The 1657-nt window shown below is 38.0% G+C and overlaps 1 protein-coding gene across 1 annotated transcript; it reads right to left on the bottom strand.

Moving 5' to 3' along the window:
- Positions 1 to 122: 122 nt before the first annotated feature.
- Positions 123 to 653, bottom strand: LOC110094477 (probable E3 ubiquitin-protein ligase XBOS34). The gene has a single exon (XM_020819729.2). It carries the CDS (start codon positions 651 to 653, stop codon positions 123 to 125), a length of 531 nt encoding a protein of 176 aa, XP_020675388.2.
- Between the last annotated feature and the right edge of the window lie 1004 nt (positions 654 to 1657).

The raw sequence follows: 1657 nt of genomic DNA, 5'->3' as shown, positions 1-1657 counted from the left end.
GCAGCCTATTCAATTTTGTGATAGATTTTACATTCATATACATAAAAAGAGCAGCATCTGCTACAATCATCAATAATCACAAATAGATCACAGAGTAATTGATCAAAGGCAGAATCATCAAGTCAAACAACATAAAGCCTCATAACTTGATCAATTTTGGCATGACAAACTGGACAGTCCCCTTTCTTCTCTTTGATCTTTTTCAAGCATGACATGCATCCAACCATATGACCACATGGAATGCAAGCACCTTCCACCGGCTTATCCAAGCAGATCACACATGTGGAAGATGAAGCATTGTTTTCATCATCTTCCTTCGTTTCAATACTGTTTATAGCACTCCTTTCAATTGGTGGCACAGTGAAATAAACAGGGCTGGAATCTATAGATGGATAGTGAATGGGACCTCCGTACACTGCCTCATCCAAAATTGGCGGAGCTGAAGGAACTGTTATAGAAGGACGTGATTCCTGAGAAGAGCAAGAGACAGCTGGGGCTTCAGTTTGTCCTGTGTGAAGCTGTGCTGCACTGGCATTTGGGTTTGCAGAGGAGCTACCCCAATCATTTGTGGCATCGATTGGGGAAACTTGTTGCCCATGAGGAAGAGAGACACCCTCTACTAAAGCTGTTTGTATAGAAGCATTGATGGCCATAGATAGTTGGACATCTTCTGGGATTGGTGTGTTAGATGCTTGCAAATGGTTGGGCAATGGTGGAGCAGCTGGTGGTGGAACGGGAACAATATTGCTATGCTGTGTGAGAGAGAACTGATGTCAAAATATAAACGATTCAGTATGGATTATATTTATGTAATGGCATGGATCACCAGTTCACCACTTGCTGTGAACCAATAGTTAGGCATTCATTGTGAAACCAAAAAAAAAAAAAAAAGTTGCATGTATAGTATGTCAGATGCACTTGAATTCAAAATGTAAAAAAAAAATGTTTGCAATCCTTTCAACACGAGATCAAGGCAGTTAGCTTGGACTAAACAAAAGATCCAACTGATCAATCATTAACATATTCTGCATTAAAAAATCATATTTAGAATGGCCTAATTTTGATAGCAATTTGAAACAACACAATCGCACTATGTAGAACATGTGCATTGGCCCAGCTCATCACATCTAATGAGCTTTGTCACGTACACACTTAACTTCAGATTTCCCCAATGAAACTTCATTAGTTAAATCCTATGTTGCACCGATACACCTATTCATGAAGGCATGCTATATCTGATACATGGATACACCTCCGATACAACACCGATACGTGATGGATACAGCTTTTCCATATCCAATTAAAATACTATTTAATTTCAAAATTACACGCTTATCCGATACGCGTGTCCGTTGAAAAAAAAAAATCTGAAAAAAAGATCCGACGTATTTACTTCCGCGGCTGCGAGCGAGGTTCCCTCTTTTCCAAGATGGATTTGAGTCTCTTGATGATATGAGAATATTAGAAATTGCTAATCTTTCACTTGATGAGTCTTAATTAGAAGCTATGATATTTATTGAAGATGATATAGAAGTTAAAAGACAAACCACTGAAGAAGCTAATCATATCATTCTTTCTAATGAATAGTTAAAGCTTCATGTGCTAGACAATTTATGTTTGTGCTTTTGTTGTTGTACTAGACATTTAATGCTTATTT

The sequence above is a fragment of the Dendrobium catenatum genome, unplaced genomic scaffold (assembly GCF_001605985.2).
Source record: "Dendrobium catenatum unplaced genomic scaffold, ASM160598v2 original_scaffold_193283, whole genome shotgun sequence".
NCBI classification, from domain to species: domain Eukaryota; kingdom Viridiplantae; phylum Streptophyta; class Magnoliopsida; order Asparagales; family Orchidaceae; genus Dendrobium; species Dendrobium catenatum.
The sequence above is the reverse complement of the archived record's forward strand: the minus strand, read 5'-3'. Positions and strand labels throughout refer to the sequence as shown.

Coding starts and splice junctions, on each gene's coding strand:
- LOC110094477 (XM_020819729.2), bottom strand. CDS start 653: ATGGCCATCAATGCTTCTATACAAACAGCTTTAGTAGAGGGTGTCTCT.